The sequence below is a fragment of the Myotis yumanensis genome, unplaced genomic scaffold (assembly GCF_028538775.1).
Source record: "Myotis yumanensis isolate MYYU_CA2020_CCGP unplaced genomic scaffold, mMyoYum1.0.hap1 SCAF_3, whole genome shotgun sequence".
NCBI lineage: Eukaryota > Metazoa > Chordata > Mammalia > Chiroptera > Vespertilionidae > Myotis > Myotis yumanensis.
The window spans coordinates 28,443,479-28,469,033 of record NW_027223754.1 but is presented as its reverse complement, the minus strand read 5'-3'; the positions used below and the strand labels follow the sequence as shown (position 1 = coordinate 28,469,033).

General features: G+C 47.2%; 1 protein-coding gene across 1 annotated transcript in view; it reads right to left on the bottom strand.

The window, feature by feature from the left end:
• Positions 1-25,555, bottom strand: part of RASA3 (RAS p21 protein activator 3) — a 116,181-nt gene that overhangs the window by 49,191 nt on the left and 41,435 nt on the right. Inside the window, exon 3 of the mRNA XM_070408539.1 lies at positions 6,686-6,789. Within this exon, the coding sequence (XP_070264640.1) occupies positions 6,686-6,789 (104 nt within the window). The remainder of the gene's footprint in view (positions 1-6,685; positions 6,790-25,555) is intronic.

Genomic DNA, 25,555 nt, shown 5'->3' with positions numbered 1-25,555 from the left:
TTTTCATATGCCTCCAAGGATTAATGGATATCCTCTTCATTCTAGTATAATCTGAGCCAATTACTAAGGCCAATACTCTATCTTCATACTCACTTCCACCTATCGTACTGGTGTAGCCAATGCAGCCACAGGGTCACTGGGTAAAATGTCAACTTCTAACCGGGCAGCTTAAGATTCTACACTTTGCTCTTCCCTCTCCTGCTTTTTTCCATCCCTCCTTGAACAAACCTTGGCGCACCCAGTAGGTGGTGGATAGAGACAAACCCTCAAGGAGCTCCAGGCCATAGGAAGTACAGTCCAGTGAACACGTGACAAAAAGCAAAAGAAATGCTCCAGGAGGAGCACGGAGAACACACACATGGAAGGGCAGCTCGCTCAGGTGTCGCTCAGGTGTCGTCTCTGGCCAACCAGGGTCTCAGATGGGCAGCAGTAGCCAGGTGGGCATAGGGGTGGGGAGAAGGGCCAGAGGTGGGCGCCATGCAGAGGGAGCAGTGTGAGCCAAGGCCAGGAGGCAGGGGGCACCAGGAGAGAGACTAGAAGGAATCGAGAGGACCTGGGCCCACATCTGGGATCGAGGAGGACAGGAAGGAGGAAGCCCTTGGCAGGGCCATCACAAAGGGCTTGAACATCCAGCTAAGGGTTTGGGAGTCATCTTGAGGCAAAGGGAGCCCTGCAGGACCTGAGCAGTGGAGTCCTATGGTCAGATCTGAATTCCAGACCCATCACACCAACAGAGGTCCCTCAAGACCTGGAAAGTGTGCGCTGTCTGCTTGCAAACCCTTCTTCATCGGTTCCTTCAGCTTTAAGGATTCCGTTGGGAAGCTCCTATCACAGTTCCATATTAAAATGAAGTCAGATGTGAATTATCTGAGTTCCTATGCGATCCATGCCAAGTATTTCCTGAATGAACTCCAGGTGTTTCCACTTAAATCACAGCCGTTTCCAAGAATGTTATCCGTTGGAAATGCAGGCTCTCAGGCCCTCCCCAGACTCATGCATCAGCGCCTGCATTTTAACAAGTGTGTGAAGCTCTGGGCTATAACAACACCAGAAACAACACCAGAGGCCTTGATCATTCCGCCATAAGCACCACTTTATGCTACCACAGCACCAAAGCTGCCTTTAGAGTTTTTGAATTTGAATTTCTTGCTATGTGTCAAGTGGAAGCTCACCACCAAGGGAGGTGTCTTCCCTGGACTGGGAAAGCAGGAGGGTGGGGGCACTCAAGGCAGCTCACACCAGAGGAGGCACAAGCAGCAAGGAGCTTTGGTGGAAGAGGATGAGTATCCGCTTTCCACCAACAGGGTTTGCAGCAGTAGGCCTCCCTGGCCTTAGGCCCACATCATCCTTGCCTACAGAGAGCTACCCTCTTCAGGGGAAAGTAAATCTACTGCGAGGCCCTGATGTTTATACGTAGACACCTAAAAAGGAAGTATTCCATAATCACATGGCCCCATTCCAATAAAGAGGAGATGTATGTCAGGGGCTAAGACAGATATAAATGGGGATGGGAAATCCAGGATGACTCCTGGGTTATGGGTTTTCACCAAGTGAATTTTTGGTAGCAGGATATAGATGGAGCTGAAAAATTGTGGACAGTGGTAGTGGGAAAGGAATGGTGGGTCAAGGGACAGGAGGGGGGCTTGAGGATGGTGGATGGCAAGTGATAGTGGAGGAGAGAAGATGATTGGTGGATTGTAGGTGACGGGTAGAAGGTGGTGGATAGTGATGGTGGGTGGTGGATGGTGGGTGGTGGTAGAAGGTAGCCAGTATAGATGAGTAGAGAGTGATAGACAGTAATGGTGGATGTTGGAAGAGGGTGAATAGTGATGGTGGATGGTAGATGGTGATGGGGGGAGTGGTGGTGGTGATGATAAATGGTAGATAATGGATGGTTATAGATGGTAGCTAATAAGTCACGGATGGAGAGTGGTAGAAGATAGGCAAATGATCGATGGCAGGTGGTGGATAATACATGATGGGTAAAGAGTGGTGGATGGTGATGGTGGAAGATGGGTGGTAGTAGATTGTAGATGGTAGGTGATGAGTGAAAGGTGGTGGAATGGTGATGGTGGATGGCAAATGGTAGGTGGTGAGTGGAGAGTCGTACAGGACAGAGGATGAATGATGAATGTTGGATAGTTGGTACATAATGAGAGGAGGATGGAGGAAGGTGATAGCAAACTGCAGCTCACTGGAGGGGATGGTAGTAGTGGGTCATGGAAGATGATGTTTTGTTCTGCTATGAATAACTCATCCTTCTGCCATCACCATCCCCATCTCCCACCCACCTTCCACCACCACCACCACCATGACCACCATCTACCATTTTCCAGCCCCATCTATGTCCCACCACCCACCATCCACCTGGCGTTGTAAATCCATAACCAGAAGTCACCCTGGACTTCTCCTCCCCTACCCGCCCTGCATCAGGCTTCACATTCAATCAACTATTGCCTCTAAATACAGACAATGAAGCATAATCTGAAATAAGGTCAAGAGCTCAGAAGCACAGACTTGGGAACCTGGCTGCCGAGGTCTGAACACCACCCAAAAGCCGTGTGACTTGTCTGTACCAGTTTCCTCATCTGAAAATGCACCTACTTCACAGAGTTATGAATATTAAATGAGTTAATATTTGTAAAGCACCTAGAACAATACCTGCACATAGTAAGTGCTAAGTATTTTTATATACATGATTAGAACAGATATGCACCAGATACTTCACTTTACATCTCTCCTCCTTTCCTACAATATGAATTCCTGCCAGATAGTTCCAGAATAAACAGGCAGCACTTACCATTCTTCCAGAGTGAGAGTATGAAAGGTGGAAGAAATGACAACAAAAGTGCAGCTCATGACACACCAGATGGCTCGTTAGTGTTGGATAGTTGGGTTTAACTTCCTAGAGTCAGACACCCTTCTCTATCTACATGTATGCGACACATTTTTAGTATAAGCAAGAGTTCACTTAAGTCTCAACACATGAATGCTTGATAAAGCTTTCATAAAGTTTTATTATCGAACTAAGCCACCCTAGCCTAAATAAAGCAAGCATCGACACGTCCTGCTTCTGTGTAAAGGCTCCCCACTGCCCCACCTGTTTCTTTGCTAAGCCCTAAGTTTGTACTGCCTTGGAAGCCTTATTTGCCCAACTTTAATAGACCAAGTAAGAGGCGTTGTGATGGCTCATGGAGATGACTCAGGGTAGGACATAAGCCACACGCATGGACTAAAGGAGAAATTCACATGTGGACCAAGATCCTAAAAAGGAAAACAGGGTGAAGAAGAGAAGGAAATGATGGGGCATGAGACTGGAAAGGGAGGAGAGGGAGGGGATGAGGGTGGGTGTGGGAGAGGGGAGGGAGAGGAGCGGGTACTAAGGTACATCCCCTCTCTGCCGGTCCTGGAACAACTGGAGAGCAGAGCAGCAGGATGAGTGCCACTTTCTCCAGCCCCGCATCTGCTGTAGACCCCGCAGATCTGGCGATTCTGGCAGAGAAGGTGACTACTGCTTTCCCTTCCTCTAGTCCAGCGGTTCTCAGCCTGTGGGTCACGACCCCTTTGGGGGTCAAACGACCCTTTCACAGGGGTCGCCTAAATACATCCTGCATATCAGATATTTACATTATGATTCATAGCAGTAGCAAAATTACAGTTATGAAGTAGCAATGAAAATAATTTTATGGTTGGGGGTCACCACAACATGAGGAACTGTATTAAAGGGTCACGGCATTAGGAAGGTTGAGAACCACTGCTCTAGTCAGTCCAGATCACTTAGGTTTCGGAATGCTCTCACACTTGCGCATCGTCAGAGTCCCAGAGAAAGCATACATCTAAATGCTATCCAAATGCTTGATTAAAATATAAAAGGTTCAGATTGAATTCTGGGAAGCCACCTCTCTCACATCAGGCAGGATGAATTAGATTCAGAGTGAGAGCAAGTTCTGGGGATAGGCAGCACCCACTGACGAGTCTTTAGGGAGCGAGATGACTTCATGGGATGACTAAGCAGGTGTAGACACCTTTCTCCTCCCCAGTCTCTGCCAACACTGGTACTCACTTCTCTATAATATGACAGGAAATGTCTGACTTGTTGGCTCACCACCCGTTAGCTGTGCATCTTCAGACAAGTGTCTTATCTTCTCTGACTCAGTTTCTTCTTGATATAGCAAATAGAGGGGACAGCTACTTCTTGAGGTTAATACAAAGGATAAATGTCATGCTTTTATGCCTGGCATACATAAGCATTCAGCACATGTTAGTTTCCTTCTAACTGTAAATGTCACCCTGAGGAACTTAATAAAACTGTGGAATTCTAGGTTCAGCCCCTGGACCATCTGGATCCACCAGCATGAGTGGGAGCCTGGGTACCTGGATTTTAACATACTCCCCAGTAGCAAAGGAGGAGCATGCTGCTTGTGGGACTAGTCAGATTTCAGAAAACTGAGATATATTTAAAAAGTTTCTAGTGTTAAGAGGGTAGAGGCCTGCACAGGGGCACAAGTGGGGTGAATGCACACATGTGTTTATGTTGAAATGGCTAGAAAGGCCATTGAGAAGGTAAGCCCAGAGAACAATTTGGTCAGATTATGAAAGGTCTTGACTGCATGCTGGGGAGTGTGGACTTCCTTCTCCAGGCCAAATCCGGCAGTGTGGCCTCAAACCTGGCAATATTTTAAAAAATAAATCAGGCTCTAAAATGGAAGCATGAACCTCCAGAAAAGAGTTTCTTCAGATGGGAAACTATCCATAAAACATTGAATCTAAAATGGAATAAATGGAATGCGTTCAGGTATTTTCAAAAGTTGTCCATTCTTTTCACAAATGTTTAGTGACTGCCTCCTAAGCCAAGGCCAGATGTTGGGGACAGACACAATGGAGTCACTCTGGGCCCTAGCCATGTTTTGAGCTTTTTCGTAAGTACAGTGAGATATCAGTGGTCAGCTTTAACTGGGAGGAGATGCTCACGGCCCATCCGAAGAAAAGGCCGTGGAGTGAAGGAAGGAGTGTCTTATCTTCTCTGGGGCAAACTCTGAGGCCATGCAGGCTACAGTCCAAGCAGGCGAAAGGTCGGTGTAGGGCAAGCATGTCAAACTCGTGGCCCGCGAGCTGCATACCTCGTTTATTTGGACCGTGTTAGCCTTTGAGTTTGACATGCTTGGTGTAGCATAATGTGGTGGCACCTGCAGGAACTGAGCTCCAAGTCTTGGCAGGGCAGCTAGGAAGGTGAGGAAGCAGCAGATACAGGGTTTACTCAACAATGAGGAACCTTTGGTGGCCACTCTGAGTTCAGCATGATACATCCGAGATGCCTTGAGGATCACAGGGATCCTGCAGGGCAGCTGGACCCACAGGCTGAGAACTAAGGAGGCAGCGTAGAAGCCCAGCAGGCTGGGAGTAAAAGCCAGAGGGGGTGAGGCCAGAGGCTGAGCAAGAGCTGCGTGGAAGGCGGCCAACTGTCCTGCGTGCTGCTGGGAGGCTGCTGCGGCCTGGATGAAACATCCCTACTGGCTATGTGGGTGACCTGCTCAAGAGGTCTGGGCAGTGAGTAGGAACCATCTGGAACCCCAAGCCTGATCCAGAGGAAAGGTGATCAACTGTCTGCGTGACTCAAGCGCATTTCAAATGCCAAGTGCTCTACCCAAGAGCCTCTCTCCCAGGAAAGGCCAAGGCCACCACACGGACGTTCCATGGTGCTTGGATTCCAGCAACTACAGTCGTGCTCATGTTTGGCTTCTCGATTCTATTTTTGGGGCCACAGTAAACATGAATAGGAACACAGGTGCACTACTGAACTCGGGAAGCTTCTATGCTATTCCACACCTGTCCTCCACATTCAGGTTGGGCCTCACTCTCCCTAGGAGTCCCCCACTGAAATGTTAGTGCCTCTGAGCACACCCCAATACCTCCAAGAGCACCCTAATGCCGCTAATAACCCACATTCCTGAGAGCACACCAATGCTTCTGAGCATACCCCAATATCTCTGAGAACACCCCCCCAATACTGAGAGCACCCTAATACCTCTGAAAACACTCCAGTACCTCTGAGAGCCCCAATATGTCTAAGGACACCACAATACTTCTGAAAATACCCCAATACCTCTGAAAGCGTCCCAATGCCTCTGTGAAGGTCCCCAATACCTATAAGATCACCCCAATGCCTCTGAGAGCATCCAATACCTGAGAGAGCCCCAATATGTCTGAGAATACCCCAATAGCTCTAAGAGCACCCCAGTGCTTCTGAGAGCACCCAATACCATCTGACTGCCTATGAAGGGTGTTAGAGTCAGGAACAGGGGTGGCCTGGGGATGGGGGTAGAGGTTCTCCCCTGCACACAGCCCCCTGGAGGAGCCCTCGGGAGTCATTTGAAGAAGGTTGGAGGTTGCTGTATCCTCATCTTAAAGGACAGCTCCCAAGGCTTTGCTGGCGTGTGCTGGTCTCTCCCACGCGATCTTATGCTGTGAAATCCCTCCATAGGCTGCCAGGCTGGGACTCAGTGACCTGTCCCAGCCCTGGGGGATGCCACAGCCAGGCCAGGCGGCTGCCCAGGCCGCTTCCTGCCACTGTGAACACAGCCAGGAAGGCCAGGCGGAAAACGCCGCTCGCCTCTGCTGTCTCAGACAGGATGCCTGGAAGAGACATCTACTTACACCAGAATGCAACACCCACTGAAGTACCTACCTATGATGGAGTCCCTCCGGAAAACGTCTCTATCGAAGATGTAAAATGACAGGTGACGAAAACTCCGAGGGATTTCACAGTAGAAGTCTTCTCCATAGAAGGGGCTGGACAAAGAAACAGAACGAGGACCATTAGATTCTGTGAGGTGATGGCCTCGTCCTCAGTCGTGGCGTGGACATCGTGGTGGGGCGGCGGGGGGCGGGGGGCGCAGACTAAGCACCAACCTGGGGCACACCCATGCACTCATTTTTAAGCACCACAAACACGCCATTCCGCGTTTCGCTTGCAAGACATGAAACTGCAATTTCTTAACTGGGATATAAATGAACTTAAGAGTGAACAGGCTGTAAAAATCTTCAAAGATGTAGCTCCAGCACTGAAGACATATCAAGTTAAATCAGTGTTTTTCAACCTTTTTCATCTCGTGGCCCGAGTAAACTAATTACTAAAATTCTGCAGAACACCAAAACTTATAGTTTTTGCTGACTTGACAAAAAAATAGGTATAATTTTGATTCATTCACACCAGACAGCTATTGTTGTGTTGACTGTTATCACTTTTTAATTTGACAACATAAGGAAAAAGATGTCAGTGCCCTGACTAACAGTCAGGTATTGCATGTTTTAAAAATTCCTGTGGCACCCTGGTTGAAAATCGCTGCATCAAATGAATGAATCACTGTGCTGGTTTGGCGACAGCTCAGGGAAACCAGAGAGCTCGACACAGATCGTGGCATTAACAAAACTATGTCTATTGTGTGTGTCCAGCTTTAGCACAAATGCTCATGGGCTGCAGCTTGAGGGTATAGGGTGGCAGGTGGCAGGCCTCACCCAGCGTTCAGATGGTACAGAGTGCTCCCCTTTCTCCAGGAGTCGGGGTTAAATTCTGACCAGGCCACCATCCACACCTCTCACCGGGGAGGGGAGCCTTACCCACCACAGCCAACTGTCCACACAGACCCTGAGGCTCATTCACCCACAGGTGGAGGCTCAAAATAAACTAAAAATTCTAATTGAAGGGCCAGAACCCCTGGGCTGTCCTAGCTGGGTGCAGACAGAGGTTAGAAGACACACTGGTTCATGAAAGCCACGGTGAATGTGCACGGCCCCACCATACCTGCATCCACTGGGTAGGAAATGGAACAGTTACTTCAGCACACACACCTACAACTACCTTGGAATCTGGCATGATTCCACTTTCACGCACACTCATGGCTAAGGTCCAGCATAGGAAACATAGAGTAGGTCAAGTAAGAACTAAAATAGTGTGCTTCATTTTGTTAGGAGAAAGAGGGATGTAGGCTGCTGACCAAGAATGAAAAGAGAGATGGAAAGACTTCATACCATGAGTGTCTCCTAGTGAAAGTTTACTGTGAGTGATACAGACATGACAATAGGAAAGAAAGGGAGGAGGGGGGAATCAGTTCCCAACTAAGAGAGCTCCAGGGCTGTATTTTCTCAAGTTCAGCACCTCTGAAATCAGAATGTATCCTACAATCAATGTCAGAAAAAACTGTTTCATAGATTAATTAGCATTGTTTTTTTTAGTGTACATAAAATGATGGTACATCCCATAATTGACAAATGTCACAGATTCCATAAAATACAGAATTTTTGATGGCATGACACACCATTATTTGAAGGTCATGAGCACAAAGAGCTGGAGCCTTGAGGAGCTCCAGGGTCATCACAGGGAGAAGGGGGAGAAACAACTAAGCCATCACAGAAGTAAGACATGATGGGAAAGTGAAACCTGGTTCAGAAGGGACAGAAGGGATGTGGTGCAGAGTACAGGAGAGGAAAGCAGTAGGCAAGGAGGGAGAAGGACAAGTCTGGGATCCCAAATGGACCCACAGCGGGCACGGTCCATGACTGGATCCAAATATACTGAGTCAGGGCAAGAGAGTCAGTGAGGAGGAAAGGCTGAGAGAGGCAGGGAAACCAGCAGGTCTGACAGCCCTTGTCAGAAACCCAGAAACCAACCAGTGTGCCTATCCTTCCAGCTAGAAAGACAAAGGACCCACGTTGGCCAGCACATGCTTGAGAAAGAAGAGCAGAGGTGGAGGACTCACAGTTCCAGGTTTCAAAATTTACTGCAAAGTTACAGTAATCAAAACAGTGTGGTCCTGGCCCAGGGACAGACAGATCCCTACCTCACACCATGCAAAAAAAAATTAGCTCGAAGTAATCACAAAGGGCTAAAACGGTAACAACTAAAACTATAACTATACAGAAATAAGTTTTTGTAACCTAGAGGAGGGCAAAACATTTTTAGATATGACATCAAAACAATTTCTAAGAGAAAAAATATCAGTAAGCCAAACTTCATCAAAATTAAAAATATTGTGCTTTAAAATACACGATTACGAAACTTCAAAGAAAGACTAGGAGAAAATCTTTGCAAATCATGTATCTGATATAAAACTTGTATCCAGAATACATTTTAAAAAAAACTTTTACAGCACAATAAGAAGCAGGTAAGTAGTTCAATTGAAAAACGGGCAAAAGATTTGAACAGATATATCACCAAAGAAGACAAATGATCCACAAGCATATAAAAAAAGTTTAGCATCATTAGCCATCAGGGAAATGCAAATTAATTGACAAAATACCACTTCCCACCCACTAGGATGGCGATAATAAAAAAAGATGGCAACAAGTATTAGGAAGGATGTGGAGAAATTGGAACCCTCTTACATTGCCGGTGGAAATGCAAACTAGTGCAGCCACTTCGGGAAACAGTTTGGCAGGGTATTAAACAGTTAAACACAGAGTGATGACAGGGCCCGGCAATTCCTCTCCTAGCAATACCCAAGAGAAATGAAAATGTGTCTATACAAAAACTTATACATGAATGTTCACAGCAGCATTATTCACAACAAAAGGTAGAAACAACCAAATGTCATCCAGTGACAAATGGAAAAACAAAATCTGGTAAATCTATACAATAGATTCTTGTTTTGTGATAAAAAGGAACAAAGTGCTGATGAATGCTACTACAATAAGCCTCAGAAGCATGCTAAGTGAAAGAATACAGATGCAAATAAAAAAATCCATTTATAAGAAATGTCCAGAAAAAGCAGATGTGTACAAAGTAGGTCAGTGAATGCGGGAGGCTGGAGGTGGGAGAGAGGTAACTGCAATGGGCTCTTCTTGAGTGTTCTAAAATGGATATAGTGATGATAACACACTGTAAATTTACTGAAAATTGCTCAATTTTACACTTTAAAATTTTCTACAGCCCTGGCCAGGTAGTTCACTCGGTTGGAGCACTATCCAGTGTACCAGATGGTTGTGGGTTTGATTCAGTCATGGCATGTGTGTGTGGGTTGGGGGGGGTACCAATTGATCTCTCTCTCTCTCTCTCTCTCTCTTCCCCCCCCCCCCTCAAATCAATATCCTCAGGTGAGGATTAAAAAAAATATTTTTAATTCCTATAGCATGAAGAGGACTCTTTATAGCCCTTTTCCCAGCACCTCTCCTCCTTACAGCTCACCCTCAGAAGGGAAGCCATAATAATTCCTGCATTCTGGGCACTGGGCCTGCCTCCTGGAAGCCTGTGCCCAGTGGGTTGGCCCAGCTTCCCCTGGGCACCCATGACATCCCAGGTCCTGTTCTGAGCCCCAACAGGTAGCAAATAGAGTTGACCCTTGAACAACACGGGTTTTAAAATTCACGGACAAGTGGAGCCCGACAGTTCGTTGTTCAAGGGTCAACAGTATTTAGCCCTCACAAGGTGGGGAAACTGAGGCACCAGGCAGGTTAGCTAGTGTATGTTTACAAGCAAAGAAATAGTGTGCGGCTCTGAATCCCACTGTGTCCAGGTCCTAATCCCCAGGGCCTGTGAATATGTTACCTCACATGGCAAATGGGACTCTGTAGACGGGATTTAGTTAAGGATCTTGAGTTTGGAAGTCATCCTGGATTATCCAGGTGGGCCCAGTGGATCTCAGGATCCTCAGAAGAGGGCAGAAGAGGGGTCAGAGCCAGAGAAGGACACACGATGATGGAAGCAGAGGCTGTGTTGAAGCAGGGCCTCGAGACAGGGCTGGATAAGCCAGAAGATGTATTCTTCCCTGGGCCTCCAGAAGGCATCTGCCCAGCCGACACCGATTGTAGTGATTTTGGTGTTTTATTCTCCTGGGGCATCACACAGCAGCTCGCTAGGGATGAGGCTCGGTGGCATCTGGCAGACAGATGCTCTCCCGACAAAGTAGAGCGTGGACAGTGCCCAGCGCGGACCTTCAGACCTGGGCTGACATGGACTGACTGCTGCTACGCCAAGGGCACTAGAAGGGAGAGAAGGGAGAAAGGTGACAGCCATGCCCATCCCTGCCCCCCCGCCCCAGGAGGGAGCTGTGGGACCAAGGCGAGGAGACCAGGCGACACCCACCTCTTCTCACTCAGACCCATACTTGGATGACAATACAACTTTCATTTGTATTTAACTGATTTCATCATTTTTTAAACTTTGTCCAGAGACTAGGTGGTTTACTTAGAAAACCATGTCTTCATAATGAAAACAAAATCTTCAGAGGGAGATTTCAAGTGCTTAAATTGTTCTGAGTATTTCAGAGAAGTAGCCGTCTAAACACAAGAACTATCCTTCCATCTTTCAATGAAAGCAGATGCCTAAGACTTCCGTCAAGTGAAGGTCCATAGTTTAACAAATGCTCTTTCAAAAACCCCATCTAAGCATATTCTCCCCAGGGGACTTTTTGCCTCGATGAGCCTTCCTGTGACTCGTCGTCTGCATTTGTGAGTCTCTGTCTGCTGTCAACAGACTCCGCAGGAGTGTAGTGCATTGGGTTAACTTTCAGTTCCACAACCCACTCCTCCTATGAGTGCCAGCACTCTTAGTTCCCACTTATTCGACCTGTGACTAAGAGCCTAAAACATCGTGAAGATTAATGACATAGTCTACAGGAAACCCTCTAACACTCAGGAGTACAGCCACTCCAGAAAATAAGTAGGTCAGTGTGTGTGTGTGTGTGTGTGTGTGTGTGTGTGTACACATAAATTGTGTGTGTGTGTGTGTATGGGCGTGTGCAAGTGTGTAGATGTGTGTGGATGTGCCTGTGCACATGGAGGTATGTGTGGGGGTGCATGTGCACACACATATGTGTGTCTATGAGTATGTGTGTGTGTGTGTGTGTGTGTGTGTATACAAAAAGATTCAAAGACACACACATGAATGGTATGGCAGTGACTTAAATGGGGGATGGGCACTGGTCTTGTGGCCATTTATTGTGGAGGCTTGGTCTGCAGGCACCATCACCTATAGGCTATGCCTAAACCTTCCCCCACATTTGGAATATGTATCCCAGGAAGACATTATTTTTCACATTAAGTTGATTCACAATTAGACTTAGGTGTAAATTTTTTTAATTTCTTCATGGTTTTTTTTACTCTTTTATGATCTGAGTTTGATTTGCTTTCAAAAGAATACTTCCTTTCATTTTAACTAAAACCAAAAATTATTTTTTTCTTTTTAAGAATGATAGTCTACCAAGGATTTTGGACCCACCAGAATGGCTAGAATAAAAAAGACATAATAACAAGTGTTGGTGAGGATGTGGAGAAATTCGAACCCTCATTCACTGCTTGGAGAAATGTAAAATGGTGTGGCCACTTTGGAAAACAATGACAATTCCTCAAAATGGTAAATATAGAGTAGCCACATGGCCCAACAACCACACTCCTGGGTATGTACCCGGAGAAATGAAACCACATGTCCACACAGAACTCATGCATGCAAGTTAATAGCATAATTCACGGCAGCCAAGAGTGGAAACAACCCTAATGCCCATCAACAGATGAATGGATAAACAAAATGCGGTCCAGTCAAACACTGGAATATTATCAGCCACAGAAAGAAATGAAGCCCTGATGCATGTTATAAAGTGGATGAGCCTGGAAAAAGTCAGACCCACAGGGCCACATAGTATAGGATTCCATTTACATGAAATGCCCAGAATAGGCAAATCTGTAGACAGAAAGTGGTAGTGGCTGTCAGGGGCTGGGTAGCAGGGTGTTGGCAGGAAATGGAGACAGTTAAAGGGAATGGGTTTCTTTTTAGAGAGATGAAAATGTTCTAAAATTGATTGTGGTGATGGCTGAACAACTCTAAATATACTGAAAACCATAGAACTGTACATTTTAAATGGGTAAATTACATGGTATGTGAATTATATCTCAATAAGCTATTTAAAAAATACATAAAGATGTCACAAAGCAAAAAACAGAATTAACATTGTAGGGCATATCCTCCTAGAGTTGTTTTTTTCTCTAAAGATGTATGGATATAGAATAGAAATAGACAGAGGCACATATTTTTCAAATAAAAGTGGGATTGCTTGGCTGGTGGCTCAGTGATTGAACATCAGTCCAAGAATCAGGAGGTCAGGGTTCAATTCCCGGTCAAGGCACATGCCTGGGTTTTAGCTTGAACCCATTGGGGCGGGGGGGGGGCGGGTTCAGGAGACAGCCGATTAATGATTCTCATCATTGATATTTCTCTCTCTCCCTCTCCCTTCCTTTCTCTGAAATAAATAAAAATATATTAAAATAAAATAAAAGTGGGATTATATTATATACTAGTGGCCTGGTGCATGAAATTCGTGCATGGGTGGGGTGTCCCTCAGCTCGGCCTGCACCCTCTCCAATCTGGAACCCTTCAGGGGATGTCCAACTGCTGGCTCCTAACCACTCACCTGCCTGCCTGCTGATTGCCCCTAACCACTCTGCCTGCCTGCCTGTTCACCTCCAACTGCCCCCCCCCGCCCCCCGCTGGCCTGCTCACCCCCAACTGCCCTCCCCTCCTGGCCTGATCACCCCAACTGCCTCTGCCTCGGCCCTGCGACCATGGCTTTGTCCGGAAGGTCTCCCGATCTAATTAGCATATTACCCTTGTATTAGTATAGATTCTAATATGTAGTCAGCTTTTTCCTTTCACATCATGCCATGGACAGCTTTCCAAATAAGAATATAAAATGTCTGTCCAGCAGGTGTGGCTCAGTGGTTGAGCGTCAACCTATAAACAAGGAAGTCACAGTTTGATTCCTGGTCAGGGCATATGCCCAGGTTGCAGGCTCGATTCCCAGTGTATGGCGTGCAGGAGGCAGGCAATCAATGATTCTCTCTCATCACTGATGTTTCTATTGCTCTCTCCCTCTCCTTTCCTCTCTGAAATATATATATATATATATATATATATATATATATATATATATATATATATTAATGTTAGCAGCCACACAGTACTTGAGGTCTGAATGACAACTGCCAATTCACCTCCACTGATGGACACCTGGGTCCTCCCCAGCTTTTATCATTAGGAGCAGCATAGAATGAGACTCTAGGGTAGGGGGTCTTTGCACAGCTGTCCAATTGTTCCCGTAAGATAAATTCCACTTGGCGGGAGAGTATTCATTGTCCTAAGGTTTTAATGCATAATGCTATATGACCCTCCTGAAGGGGGGACCAATTTACCCCTAATGCCCACCAACCTTGAGTCTTACCAGCATTTACAAACTTTGCTAAAGTAACAGCAAAAAACAAAACAAAAACTACTGCTTTCATTTGAAAAGTTTAAATTATTGTTTAGGTTGAATATCTTTCATGTGCATATGTGCATTTTCTGTCTCATTTTTCTGTTAAAACTAGAGGCCCGATGCACAAAATTCATGCAAGGGGCTCAGTCCTCGCAGGCCCGGCTTCATCTGGAAAGTCATCCAGAAGGTCGTTTGGCTGTCCGGCCTAATTAGCATATTATGCTTTTATCATTATAGATGCCTCTGGCCCATCTCCTATTAAATGCCCATCTTTCATATTATTTCCATGCTTGGAATAATAATCCACTGTGAACTTATAAACTTATGCTGCAAATTAAAAGACAAATAACTAAAGCACTCAAATAAGGAATATCTTTTTAAACTAGAGACACCACAACTTTGCTAACAATATCTGCCATAAATGGGCAAGTACGGGCATGTGATCCTGCCATTTCTGACATACACGCCACCAGAAGAGCAAGAGGGTCCCCGCGCAAGGAGCTGATGCTGCCCGCAGCAGAAGGACCATTTCAGCCCCGACATGGCATCTCTCGGGACATCTCAACCCTCCCAGCTTCTAGAAGGACCACATGGGGTATAAATGGGGTGGGCCACACAGCCAGTCTCCCCTTCCTCTAGCCCTGCAGACAGAGGACAGAGGTGGGATGAAGGCCCCCCAAACCCCAGGTACCAACTACTTCAACCACCACAGTGGTGGCCTGGACAACCCACCCCAACTTCCCAGTGAACAAGAAAGTTTGCACTTGTCGGTTCATAGGCAGCAGGGTGGGAAGTTCATGCCAAAAGAAAAAGGAGACAGTCAAGGATCGGGAGCAGGGTGAGTTCCCACACCCCCACCCTCTGCATGTGCCTGGCAAGACAACATATTCTTTCTGGTGGACTCAAAGGGGCCACACAGCCTTGGGCTTCCCCTTCCCATTAGAGGCTTAACCTGGGGTACCTCTCCCCACAGGCCTGGCTTTGTCCCCAGCCCAAGGTCAGCCCAGTCAGAGGCGTGATTAATGTCCCTGCACTGTCAGTTCCCACTTACAGCCTTAGGGCTCCAGAACCCTCTTTCCAAATAAAGAGAAAAACGCTGCCCAAAGGACTTGGCTTGCCTTAAGTACCACTGTCTGACAGAGGGAAATTAATGCGTGCAGCGGCATCCGCCTCTGAGGCCGGCCGGAGTGACAAGCTCTTGTCCCCAGTGATTACAGAGAGGAGCGCAAATGAAGTTTCACAGGATCAAGCAAACTCTCCTAAGGAAAGCATAACAAAACCTGCAGAAAACCAGGTTGATCTTTAAGGAACGCTCTGACAAGGGGGAACCTGCATTCCTCTTCCTCCTCCCACAGCCCAGATGTGCGGCCCAGAGGTGGAGACAGGGCTGCACTGGGGACCCAAACAGAGAAAACTCCATGAGTCATTTCCCAGCATCTGCGAGGCTGGCACGCCCCATCCCACACCAAGGCTGCTTGCCACTGCACAACGATGTTTGCTCATGAGAAAGCAGCCGGCAGCCTGGTTTTCCCCCGTTTCACGTTATTTCGCAAATGCCTGCATCTATTTCCCAACCTCTGGGGTCGGGGAGGTGGGGGGACGGCGGGGGGGGGGGGGGGGGGGGGGGGGAGCTGAGGAGCTGCTCCACAGTCTGGGTAGATAGAGAAAGGCTGCGTGCTGAAGAACAGGGAGCCCGCACTGCGTCTCTTTGTGAGAGGGCTATTCTTAAGAGGGTCTTTGTGCCTTGGAGTCTGAGCTATGGATACACCACAGAGAAGGCCACCGCCGAGGGCTGAGCATCTAGAAGCAGTGGATTGTGGCTCCCAGGGGAACTCAGGGCTCACTTCCTCCCTGGCCCCACGTGAACTGAAGCCAAGTAAGCAAGGCCAGTTTTCTAAAAAGGGCACCAGCCTATCTCTGAACAGCTCAGTGCTCGGCTAATAAAATGAGCATGTGGTTAAATCATTAACAAACAGCTGGATTCAAATGCCATTAAACCAAAAGTCCGGGCATGGGAGGGAAGTCATGTAGCCTGCACCCCACATGGATTGTTGGGGTGCAATATCTGCAGCAGGCAGTGCTGCGCCTGGCCTGGGAAGGCCTGGCGATCGAATTCCAGAAAGGGGCCTCCGCTGCCACAGTTATCCTGCAGGCACCCAGAGGCAGGAGGAAAGCCGTTTTGGTTTCTGCTAAATCCACCTCTCATTTCCTTTAGGTGGAGATTTAAAAACCCCTGTGCAGCACGGACCCTGGGCATCTGTGACCTTTCATTACAAACGGTTGTGTTTGCCACTGAGGTTCCCAAAAAGATATTGCCTCTGACTGAAAGGCAAGATGTTCAGTCTCATACTGAACTCTAACCCTCACCCCTGTCACCACCTGAACTACTCACACAGCATCCTCCCCATGGAGAGGCAGCTCCTAGGAGAGAAAGCCACTCTGTCGCCACACGGGACCGGATGAAGACATGCATGGCGTGTTGCAGAGCATCTTGCAGATTTGAAGTGGGGACTGGAGTTAACCCTCCCCCGGGGAAGGAAAGAACCTGAGGTCAGAGCAGTTTTTGTCCAAATGCTGGGGCAGAAGTGTCCTGGCTGGACTCACCCACCTGTTTTGTCACCTGGGCCAATCACAGCCTGCACTGCAGGGATGCAGCACAAGCACTGGGGCTGTGGACGCTTTCTGTGAAGCGCTGAAGGGTCCATGATGGCCGCTGCAAGGTAACAGGGACACCCACCAAGAACAGTAGGCAGCCCGGCCTGGCAGGCCAGGCCAGAGGAGCAGGAAGTCCACATTGCGCAGGTACAGGACCGGGGCTGGGAAACGCTCGCAGGGAGCTGCTCATGCACTTCCTGGAGGGCCAGGAGCCAAGCTGGACATCTGTGTGTCGGGACCAGAGTCCACTGGCCACGACCACCCGCTCCATGGGCGATCTGCAGCCTGTATTTCCGGGCCTGACCCAGGTCCAAGGGGCCCGAGCAAGTTACCTCACCTCTCCAAGACTCAGTTTCCCCATCTGCAAAACTCCTATTCATAGGGATATGGCGGGTCCACTGGATGCTGTGCACGGCTCACACCGCTGCACACAGCTCCCAAAACACCAAGACCTGTCGTCCACAGCAGCTTCTCTCCTCCCACTCCCCGTGTCTCCCGGGCAGAAATCACATGTTCTTAACCAGTTACAATCAGACCATCTTTATTAAGGCCTGGCCGCGCTTTTCACAGTGACTGAGACAATTCTTAGAAGACCGAGTCACATGCTGGCCAATTGTAATAGCAGAAATATTTCAAGCTTCAAAAAAAAGGCCCTGAAAGAGGAGAAGAGTATCATGCAGGAGCCCAGAGGAGGACAGGGGTGGGCACCCTGTGGGGGAAGCTTTTAGGGTCTCCTGCAAAAGGTTCTAACTTGTGCAGGGTAACCCCATTAACTCCAGCATCCTGCCAGCCCGGAAACTGCCCAGCCCATGGTCCCGAAAGGAGAAAGGAAGGGAGCCATCTTAATGCCCCACTCAGATGGCTCCTTCCCCGTGCAAGCCCATCCAGCTGTGAGCACACCCACAGTCTCCCCAACAGGTGCCACCACACCTGGCACCACACTGCTCATAAGCCCCGACCGGGCCTAGCCCGGGGCCTCGGTGTACAGGAGGCGCTCAGTGCTTGTGCAATGAGAGCAAACCAGCACTCGCCATCAGCTGAGCTTTCCTGTGAAGCTCTGAGAGGATCCTCACATTCAGACACGAGTCAGGATCCTGTGACTTAGGAAAAACAGAAGGAGAAATTGAAGCTGGATGTCAGGAAGAGGATGCTCAGGACACTGCAGGCTCACCCTGGACCCAGGAGGTCCCTGGAGCCGTCATAAATTCCAGGGACCCACCACCCATCCCACGGAGATCCTGGAACTCCCAAGGCCCACTCCGCCAAATGTCAATGTGAGGAGTCCCCAAGGCCACAACAACTGAGTCTACCAGGACCTTGGTGTTGATGGTCATCGCCCACCTCTCGAGTTGAGGAGAAAGTCCTTGCTTAGAATACTACAAATCTAAACCGTTCTTAAACGTGGAAATAACTCAGATGGGCTCCTTGACCATGGAATTGCCCCAGATACAAATATCCCTTCTTGGAAGATTGGGAGAAAGAAACAGGAGAGAGAGGATGGCATGGTAGTAAAGAGATGTTCTTACCGACCTCACCCGCCTCTGCCCTTGCTCCAGCACTGAAGCATGGCACCAAGCCTGGGACCCTGTGGGCCGATGTGAAACCCTGTAACCATGTCAGAGCCATGCGACCAGCCCTCTGCCAGAAACTAGCATAGGGGATAAAAATAAGTGTGGTGACAGAAAGCACACACGGTCTTCAGAAAATCTGATTTACATAAAGCTACTCAGGAAGATTCTTTTCACAAGACTCACCCATAAAAACACAGCATCACAAAGGTTATGGTGACCAAAATCAGGCCTTTCCAGGAAAACCCACTAAGGATGTGATTATCACTAATAACAACCGAGTGCACTGGATCCCTGATCCTCTCAGTCATGCAAAGACACTTGGAAGGATGTGTCTCCCTGTGTGGAGCACCCCAGGACTATGGAAGGGGGTGGATCTCACCTCTTGGAATGCCCCAGGATTATGGAGGTGTGGAACCCCACCTGGAGCACCCCAGGATTGTGGGGGACATGTTCTCCTACCTGGAGTACCCCCAGAATCATGGAGGGATGGATCTCACCACTGGTGTACCCCAGCATTGTGGGGGGATGGGTCTATCTACTCTAGCTGGTGTGGAATCTCTGGGCCAGAAGTCTACATTTATATCAGAAAGAATTTTTAAAGCTTTAACTTCAGCCCAGCCAGTGTTGCTCAGTGGGTGGAGCATTGTCCCATGCACCAAGAGGCTGCTGGTTCCATTCCTGGTCAGGGCTGCAGGCTCGATCCCCAGTAAGGTCAGTGCGCATCATAGCAACTGGTCAACCGGTTGGTCTGTCATAACAGTCGCTTAGGCTTTTATACATATAGATGTTCAAGACCATTTTTGGAGCAATCCCAATTTTTTAAACAAAAAGGCATCTTACTATTAACATAGCCTTGTTACCTGCCTTCATCACTTAGCAGAGATAACCAAACTCCCAGAAGGGTGAGCACCATTCCAACCAGAATGTGAGGAGCAGTGAGGGCTCTGCCTTTGGGGAAAAACGAGAAGGGCAGCAAGTGTCATGCCTTGGTGGCTCGGGCCAGGACCATGTGGTACCCCTTCCCTTCCAGATGGCAAACCAAAGGGAAACAGGTGGGAGGAAGCAGGAAGGCAGGGGCTTCTGGGCTGGACCTGGGGCAGAGGTCCAGGGTGGGCTGTGGGGCGGAGGCTCAGCATAGCCTCAATCAGAACGGCCACTGGGGGAGGTGAGGGGCAGATCGGAAACCTTGGGACAGCACTTCACTGAGCCAGGAGCTGGGGTTTGTTTTGTTTTGTTTTTCAGTATATTTTGTGGGGATTTCCTGGGGAAAGGTAGGCAATATCATTCTCACAGGAATCACTTACATGGAGAAAAGGAAATTAAAACACTGATACTTTATGGAATATTCTTGCAAATGACTGGCTTAACCCAATACTTATTTTTAGCTCTTATTTTCCTTTTGTTCATATAACATCAATATGCTCTTTTCACTGGATAAAATGGTGATTTCCTCCAGGATATAACCTCCCCCTGCCCTGTTTTAGAAGCAAAAGGCAGCCCCGTCCAGCAGAGTACTTGGGTGCCCTTGCAGACACACTGTGCAGCCCAGCCCTGCCAATAGAGCCTTTTAGTTTAAACAAACAGTACACAAATAATGAGTTACCATTTACATGATTAAAAAATAGTTCACTCTCAACATCAGGAAGATATTTTTCCTAGTAGGACAGAAACTTTGCCCCAAATCAGTTTCCTGGAGAAGGGATGAGGCCAGGGAGAAAGGGCTTATTCTCCCAAATGTGTCAGAGCCAGTGAGTTCTAACAAATAAATCTGCAACAGATGCTATCTCTCAACGTCCAGTCCCCCATGTCAAAAATAAAGAGAAAGGCCCTAATTGTTTGGCTCAGTGGATAGAGCGTCAGCCTGTGGACTGAAAGGTCCCAGGTTCGATTCCGGTCAAGGGCACATGCCTGCGTTGCGGGCTTGATCCCCAGTGGGGGACGTGCAGGAGGCAGCCAATCAATGATTCATTCTCATCATTGATGTTTATATTTCCCATTCCCTCTCCCTTCCTCTCTGAAATCAATAAAGACATATTTTTTTAAAATAAATTTAAAAAAAAATAAAGAGAAAGGAAAGAAAGGAACAAATGTGGCACTTTCCTCAGATACCAGCTCAGGACTAGGTAGTGATGCTGTAGACCAGTCAGTGACTGCTGGGGAACACTCAGCACAGCATGATCGGCCTGGTCTGATCCCCGGGGGCAACCTTCTGCTGGTGAAAAGGAGGCAAAGGAGAGATGTGTTTTTCCTCTTCTCACACTCGGTCTGCGCTTAATGCTGAGTCAGAAGACAGACAATACGGAGCAGCCACTGAGCGCAGGGCTACCCTTTCCCCCGGAGGCTGCTGGGAGGCTCCTGCTGTAGCACTACATCCCTCACTTGGACAGAGTGCAAGGCCCTGCCTGCTCTGACCAGCAGCCTGCCAGAAAGCCAAGCCCTTAAGCTCTTTTGAGTTCAGAAAGCAGATGTGGGCTTTTTGTTTTCTGCAGTGGCTTTGCCAAATAAATGATCAGATCTCAAAGGCAATGCTGAGCCTGAAGGAGGCATGCTGGGGAGCTGCAAAAAGAGGGAGCGGCCACCTCCTTGAAGGCAACAACTAAACTGTGGGTGTGGTGGCTGTCAAATGCTTGCATAGGTGGCCTAGTCCAGACAGCATTGCCCAACCTTGTCTCTCAGGTTTGTTCACTTCATTCCATTCTATTAGCGGCCACTTGGTCTGCCTCTGAACTCTGCCCCTCTAATCAAGGCCATTCAAGACTGTAAGTGAATCTTCCTGCAATCTTCATATACGGCCTCCCCACCATATCTCCCCTCTCGCCTTTGGAGTTCCTATGAGACATGTTTAGACATCATTCTATCTCTATGTCTCCTCTAAACCTATCTTATATGTTCCATTTCTTTGCGTCTCTGGGGTGTATTTCAAATTTGCCTTCTAGTTTACCAATTTTCCTTTCAGCTATGTCTAATCAGATATTTAATTCATCCACTGAGTTTTTCATTGAAATTCTTGTGTTCTTCATTTCTGAAAATTCTATTTTGTTCTTTTTCAAATTGGTTCAGTCTTTCTTTATTGTTTCTTTTCCTGCTCATGTTTTGAATGTTGTCTTTACTTTAAATTCATTAAACTTTGTTAGTTGATATTCTGCAAACTCTGCAGGTCTGATTCTTCTGTCTGTTGTTTCTCTTAGCAAATGAACAGGAATCTTTATTTCCTTGTTCTTTGTGTATTTTCTCCTCTTAGCTCATGGTCCGTGGAACTTTATAAAGGAGAATTCTTTGGGACTTGGCTTGAAAGAAATGATTGGATTTGCTTTTGACAAGTATGTTGCTGCCTCCCTGGATGTTACCAACTACTGATCTAGAACTACATTAATCAATATGCATGGATTGAGATTTTTCTACCATGAATGTGGTGTGGATTCAGGCTGCAAACTCACAAGAGAGACAGTTTTTGGTTTCAAATATTCAGGACCATGTGGCACCAGCAATTTTCCTTGCTAAGTTTTTTTTTAAATCTTTATTGTTGAGAGTATTACAGATGTCCCCCTTTTTGTACCCCATTGGCCCCCTCCACCTGGTTCCTGCCATACCCTAAGCCTTCACCACCCTATTGTCTATGTCCATAGGTAATGCATATATGAATATAAATTCTTTGGTTAATCTCTTCCCACCTCTTCCTCCCACCTTCCCTCAGATTCGTCAGTCTGTTCCATGTTTCCATGCCCCAGGATCTATTTTACTCTTCAGTTTATTTTGTTCATTAGATTCCTTGTTCATTTATTTTGATTTTTAGATTCAATTGTTGATAGATATGTATTTACTGCCATTTTACTGTTCATATCTTTTTTTTGTTTCCTTCTCCTTCTTCCTAGCTGCTTTTCTCTTCCTGCTTTTAAGATTCTTTCTTTGTCTTTTGCCCTTGGCATTTTAATTATGATGTGTCCTGGTGTGGGCCTCTTTGGGTTCCTCTTGTTTGGGACTCTGTACTTCCTAGACTTGTAAGTCCATTTCTTTCACCAAGTAGGGAAAGTTTTCTGTCATTATTTTTTCAAATAGGTTTTCAATATCTTTCTCTCTTCTCCTTCTGGCACCCCATAATGCAAATGTTGGTACACTTGAAGTTGTCCCAAAGACTCCTTACACTATATTCATATTTTTGGATTCTTTTTCTTTTTCCTCTTCTGATTGGGTGTTTTTTGCTTCCTCATAGTTCAATTTGTTGATTTGATTCTCAAAATGCTCTACTCTACTGTTGAATGCCAGTAAGTTATTCTTTATTTCAGTTAGTATATGCTTAATTTCTGACTGGTCCTTTTCATGTCTTTGAAATTCTCACTAAGATCCTTGAAAGTCTCACTAAGTCCCTTGAAGCTCTCATTAAGATCCTTGAGCAAACTTATAGCCATTGTTTTGAACTCTGTATCTAGTAGTTTTGTTGCTTCCATTTCATTTAGTTTTTTTTCTGGAGATTTCTTCTGGTCTTTCATTTGTGACATGTTTCTTTGTCTCCCCATTTTTGCTGCTTCCCTGTGTTTGCTTTTATGTATTAGGTAGAGCTGCTATGTCTCCTGGAGTTGGCGGAGTGGCCTTGTGTAGTAGGTGTCCCCTAGGGCCCAGTGGCTTAACCTCTGCAGTCACCTGAGCTGGGCACTCTAGGTGCTCCCCTGTGTGGGCTGTGTGCACAGTCTTGTTGTAGTTGATCCTTGATTGCTGTTGGCATCACTGGGAGGAATTGATCTCCAGGCCACTTGGCTGTGAGAACCAGCTGTGACTACAGTGGAAGAGCTGCTGTGCAGGAAACACCTCTATGCCTCAATTGGGCTTCAGTGAAGCTGTCTACCAGGTGCACTGGCTCTGGGGCCTCCTGGGAGGTGCAAAGTCAGCCACTGCCTGGGGCCACCCAGCAGGTGCTACAGAGCAATCTACAGATGGTTGCTACTTGTGGTGGGCTTGGAAGTGTCCAGGCGAGGCCAAGCTATTTTATGCCTGTTATTGATGGGTATGGGGCACGCTGATGCCAACTGCTACTTATTTGAGAGATTTCAGGAAAGTCTGAAGCCTGAGCCAGAACAGGCCATTCATATGGAAAAGCTGCTGCAAACATCTTGGGTGAGACTGCAAATTGGATGGGGCGGGGTCTCAGGGAATCACCAGGGCAGAGCGAACAGTGTGAGCCACACTGATGGAAACTCAGATATGGCTGCCAGTCTGCTCTGCAACAGGGGAGGTCTCAGCAGAGAAACAATGACCCCTGCAAGCACCCCTGTCTGGGAGAAAGCTACCCCAATTGGGTGAGATATCTTGGCTGCAGAGGCCTCCTATGGGAGTGGGACCAGCCCGTTCAGCACCTCCACCCTTCCTACCAGTCTCCATGTGCTTTCTTTTTTACTTCTTTAATTGTAGTACTTCTATTCAGCCAGCTTTCAGGCAGTTCTGAATGATGGCTGCTCTGTATTTTAGTTGTAATTTTGATGTGGTTGTGGGAGGCTGCAAGTACTGGTGTTTACCTATGCCATTATCTTGATTCTCAGCCCCTTGCTAACTTCTTTTATAAAGTGGGCTCATTTGTCTTTTTTCTTATACTGTAGAGTAGAGCTTTGGGACTACTAGTTTGCAAGCTTGCAAAGTCCATCAGTGGGAATAGGGTTTTTGCTTCAATACTAAATGGCCACATATACTAATATTTTTTAAACTATGTAATTATTTTGCGTAGGTTTATCTCTTTGCTGTCAGTTTTAACTTTCTGCTACCAGTACCTCTTTCCTTACCTGGTATCTATACTAGTAAAAGGGTAACATGCAAATTGGTCACGATGCCCTCAGAGTCACAACAAGGTATGCTAATTAGTCACAACCAGTATGCAAATTGACCATTACTCCAACACAATAATAAGAGAGGGGTATGCTAATTAGCCCTGGTATGCTAATTAGTCATGACCAGTATGCAAATTGACCATCACTCCAACATACAAGATGGCCACCCCCATGTGGTCAGAGATTGCTGCCCCCATGTGGCCACAAGATGGCCTGCAGGGGAGGGCAGTTGTGGGCGATCAGGCCTGCAGGGGAAAGCAGTAGGGAGTGACCAGGCCTGCAGGGGAGGGCAGTTAGGAGTGACTGGGCCTGCAGGGGAGGGCCGTTGGGGGCAACCGGGCCTGCAGAGGAGGGCAGTTGAGGGCGACCGGGCTGGCAGAGGAGGGCAGTTGGGGGCAACCGGGCTGGCAGGGGAACAGTTAGGCATCGATCAGGCTGGCAGGGGAGTGGTTAGGGGGTCATCAGGCTGACAGGCAGAAGCGGTTAAGGGCAATCAGGCAGGCAGGCGAGCAGTTGGGAGCCAGCAGTTCTGGATTGTGAGAGGGCTGTCTGACTGCCCATTTAGGCCCGATCCCACCCTCAAGGGTTCCCAGATTGGAGAGGGTGCAGGCTGAGCTGAGGGACACCCCCCTCCCACGCACAAATTTCGTGTACCAGGCCTCTAGTATTAGATAAGCACTCAATAAATATTCATTAAGCTAATGAATAAATTAATAAACAAAAATAGCCAAAACCAGTTTGGCTCAGCGGATAGAGCGTCGGCCCTCGGACTGAAAGGTCCCAGGTTCGATTCCGGTCAAGGGCATGTACCTGGGTTGCGGGCACATCCCCAGTGGGAGATGTGCAGGAGGCAGCTGATCGATGTTTCTCTCTCATCGATGTTTCTAACTCTCTATCTCTCTCCCTTCCTCTCTGTAAAAAATCAATAAAGTATATTTAAAAAATAAAAAATAAACAAAAATAAACAAAAATAACTAAGTTTATTAAAACTATCTGTAAGAAAAGTGTGAATAGTATGTGGAGGGATTAGAAGTTCTGATAAATTGGGAGTATTACCTCATGCACTCACTATAATTAACTAGCTTCTTACGGCAGCATTTTAGGGGCTCACACCTGATTCTGGATGTATTACAGCTGGTTTCCCAGAAAGGTAAATCATTGTCATTATTTAACTCTCATCCTCCCTTTTTGGCTTCATAAAAACATTTTCTAGTGCCACCAAAACCAGAAACCATGATTTCTACTTCTCAATTTGCCTGAAATATTTTGAAGACAATGG